Genomic DNA, 3,709 nt, shown 5'->3' on the forward strand with positions numbered 1-3,709 from the left:
GTTAGTATGTACAAATAGCTGTAGCCTAGAACAGGTTTTTGAATTCCCCCTAAAGCATCTTAACTTTTCTTTCAGCCTCAGAAGCTGGTTGAAGAAGAATGTTTTAAAGCAGAGCTTGTGCGTATGTTGTTTACTGAAGACTAAGTCCTCCAGTGGTCAATCATTTCTGAAGACATTAATCTCAAGTTGTTTCCAGTGTCAAGGAATCATTAACCTTTTTTAGAACTTTTATGGTTAATTACTTCTGACTAGTCAAGATAAATGTCATTAAGTTCTAGGTCTCAACCTTCCACTGAAATCTTGCAGCAAAACCCCTGTACCTTTCTTTTCATGTTAAAATAAACTTGAGTTTGAAAAGTCTCTTTTCAAAGGAGCTGTCCTCATGTTATAAATGGAGAGCACAGCCTACAGTTACTGAAGAGAAAGGCTTGACTGCTGTTATACCTTTAACAGTGAATAAGGGCTAGGCAAAACAGAAAAAACTCCTTATTCTTTCTTCCTAAATCTGAATTCACATAGCTACTGAAGGTACTGAATGCCAAAATGTTTACTGGTTTATTTGTTCAGTCTAAGTATGATAAACTGAAGGCCAACAAGTCTTGGTGTCACTGATCACATACTAACAGTTGCAGTACCTTCTCCTACAAGGCTATCAAATATAACATGAATGCTGCATGAATACAACCTAAAATATGAAATTTAAATCCCTGGAAACTGCTAATATCTGTGTTCTTACAATAAAAACTATACAGGAATAAATGGCAAATGCTTCTCCAATACTGCAAGCATTTACACCTTTTTTCTAACATAAGTTGTTTTTACTACACATCCTGTAGAGAAGTTCAGGAGCAGCCACTACTTCACTGGCAGAAAGCCAAGATTAAAGTAAGCTGACTCTAATGGAATAGATACAGCTACAGCCTAGTTCTTTCTGCTGAGTGTCTGCAAAGTTTATTATTACTTTTCTCTGTTCCTGTCCTGCAGTCCTCTTGTCACACTTTGTTTTCTATCTGTAAAACATGCTGTAAGGAAAACTCTGTATGACCCCCAGCAACAAGGATTACCAGGTAAACCAAAATAACATGCAATAGCTCAGCCTGGTTTCAAGGCAAAAATCCACGATTTTGAAGAACACCATTACTTTAACTTTGCTCATCCTGCAGTTACAAAAAAGTAATACATGGGGGAGTTCTTAGCCACATTTAAAATACATCATTATTCTCCAGGGAAAATTCCTAAGAACAGACTTGTGAACTACACTTTGTTATTTAAGTGTCAGTAGTGTCAGATTTGGTGTTTTTCAAAATCAAAGAGGAATCAGTTACAGTAATGGTTTTACAAAATTGTCCATGCTACAAAATAAACTGCAGAGGATGTTTTTATCAGTCTTGCATTTTTAAACAAGATGAAAGAAAAAAGTCACTTAATAAATAAACCAATGAAACGTACACCCCCCGAGAGCCAAGCCCACACAAGGGTTCCTTCCTCTCCTAAGCACTCGACTGGAGGTAACCTCATCGCCACGCTCCCACATGGTCTCATTTTACAGAGGTGTTGTTTTGTTGCTGCTGCTCTGCAAGTGCTTGCTGGAGGCGCATTCTCTTCCTGGAATAGTGTTGCCAGTGAAGAATCTGCTGCTCATCAATGAATTTGGCACACTGAGCATTCACCAGCTCTTTGCGGAAATGTTCATACTGGAGCAGCTCTAACATATGCAAACACTGCGGATACCTGCATTAAAAATAGAGGTACTTAAAATACAGGTTTTTGCAAGATGCATTAAAACTGGAGTCTCCAGGAATTCTGCAGTTCTTTATTTTAGTTCTATCATGTATGTGTTTTACTCAAGTATCAAATCACCGAAGACACTACATATTCCACACCTTGTAACTCAGTAACTTCAGTATTAGGCTAGGAAACAAGAAGTCCGCTAACAGCTTATGAATGTTTATACATGCTTGCTTAGAGTAACTTTTCTAATGGCTAGATTTCACGAAAGCAAATACACAACTACAATATCCATTTCCAGAACTCAAAGAACATAACAGGAAGGAGTCTGCATACTCGCAAAAATGCGAAGACATCCTTTGTTTCATGTAAGCATCACCAATGCAGAATTACTCTTGAAATGTCCTTACTGGGCCTAACTGAAGTAGTTCTGCACCATAATGGTCAATAGTTTTATGTTCAACAAATGCTGAAGTGCAGATGAAGGCTGCAAAGGGCAGATTCCATGCACGACCCGTGAAAGACACATTTTCTATTCTTGTCTATTGCTACATCTGTGCTGTTGGAAAACGGGTAAATTCATGATGCATATAAACAGCGGGGAGGACAAAGGTACGGTTACAGGTGGAAATCAACTACTGATGCTGCTGTACAGAACATAGCAGAAGGTAAACAAAATCATTAAAATGCAGAAACCAGTGATTTTAACACTTACTTCAGGTATCTTGCATATTCAGGTTCTTTCCAGTAAAGTAAATATTTAAGATAATTTACAAAAGCTTTGTCTTTGAAGTAGCCTCTTTGTGCAAGAACTGAAATAAAATGGCAAATAAGGAATTGTCAGTTACAGATGCATGAAAAAAATCTGTCAAAGTTGAGGAATTCACAAAACTATAGAGGCACTTTAGTCAAAACTTCATGATTACAACCAAATTTTGGCAATTAAAAATTAAAAGAAAAAAAAAGGAAAAAGACATTTTTATGTCAACATACAATAAATTAGTCTCATGTCCCTTACAGTATGTATCTTTTATAGAACACTAAGGAAGAGAACGGCTTTTTCAAACAGGAAATTTTGACTGTAGCATAAAAACTGGAAGGGCATTATGTATAGTGCCTGAAACTATTATTAACATAACAGTGAAATTCTGCTTTCAGATAAAGGAATACTCCTAACTTGACCTTACTTTTTAACTACAGACCTGAACTTTTTTTTTTATCCACCAGATAGATGCATTATTTTTTATTTCAATCAATGAAACATTTTACATTTTTAAAAACTCACCTGTTAGAAATATAGACAAATTATTTACGGACCACCTTTATGCTATGAAAAGACTCACTCCCTTTTCTTTGTTTAGCCCCCTCCCTCCTGTTTAACACTCCCAGTAATAATAAACAACATTAAACTATACTCATTCCTCAGGATCTCACTAGTTACTGTTAGGTACTCACAGTTGAGGTAATTTGGATTTGCCAGACACTGAACAAACTCTAACTCCAGCTGGAACCGAAGTCGATTTCCTGTATCATCTGTCAGTGAGAAAAGCAGTAAGAATTCGACCCACGCCATAGATTTGGAAGATATATTCTCGATTTGAGCCATTCAAATACAGAAAACGTGTTTAAACAGGAGACACAGCAGTAACTCCCCATAATAACACGGATTAATTTAGCAAAGCCTTCATTACATCAATTGGCGTTTGGCCCGTGCTAATAAACATGCTGGGGTTTGTTCTTACAGTCAAGTAAGTGCAAAGAATGGAGGAATGGCCACCGACACCTGGCTTAGAGTGAAGGAAAAGGGACGAGCAAGAAGCCTGGCGGCCTCGTGCTCCCAGATTTGCAGCTGAATCCTGAATCATGGACAAACATTAAGAACAGGGTCGGGGTGTCACCCGCGAGAGCTGTGTCCGAGTTCCGGGAAGGCCGCACGCTCACGGCCACGACTGCGCCCTCTGATGCCCTCCCGCGGCCTCTC

The 3,709-nt window shown here is 38.2% G+C and overlaps 1 protein-coding gene across 1 annotated transcript; it reads right to left on the minus strand.

The window, feature by feature from the left end:
* Positions 1–1,515: 1,515 nt before the first annotated feature.
* Positions 1,516–3,334, minus strand: MED31 (mediator complex subunit 31). The gene is made up of 3 exons (XM_010023842.1): positions 3,184–3,334; positions 2,444–2,540; positions 1,516–1,731 (listed from the first exon to the last, which is right to left on the minus strand). The coding sequence occupies exons 1-3, from the start codon at positions 3,332–3,334 to the stop codon at positions 1,539–1,541; spliced, it is 441 nt and encodes a 146-aa protein (XP_010022144.1). The 3' UTR covers positions 1,516–1,538.
* Between the last annotated feature and the right edge of the window lie 375 nt (positions 3,335–3,709).

This window comes from Nestor notabilis, unplaced genomic scaffold (genome assembly GCF_000696875.1).
Source record: "Nestor notabilis isolate BGI_N333 unplaced genomic scaffold, ASM69687v1 Scaffold36251, whole genome shotgun sequence".
Classification (NCBI taxonomy): domain Eukaryota; kingdom Metazoa; phylum Chordata; class Aves; order Psittaciformes; family Psittacidae; genus Nestor; species Nestor notabilis.

Excerpts from the sequence above, each read along its gene's own strand:
- MED31 (XM_010023842.1), bottom strand. The coding sequence starts at position 3,334 with ATGGCTCAAATCGAGAATATATCTTCCAAATCTATGGCGTGGGTCGAA. Across the intron at positions 2,541-3,183 it reads AAATCCAAATTACCTCAACT|TTCTTGCACAAAGAGGCTAC; the intron begins GTGAGTACCTAA and ends ATTTTATTTCAG. Across the intron at positions 1,732-2,443 it reads GAATATGCAAGATACCTGAA|GTATCCGCAGTGTTTGCATA; the intron begins GTAAGTGTTAAA and ends TTTTTAATGCAG.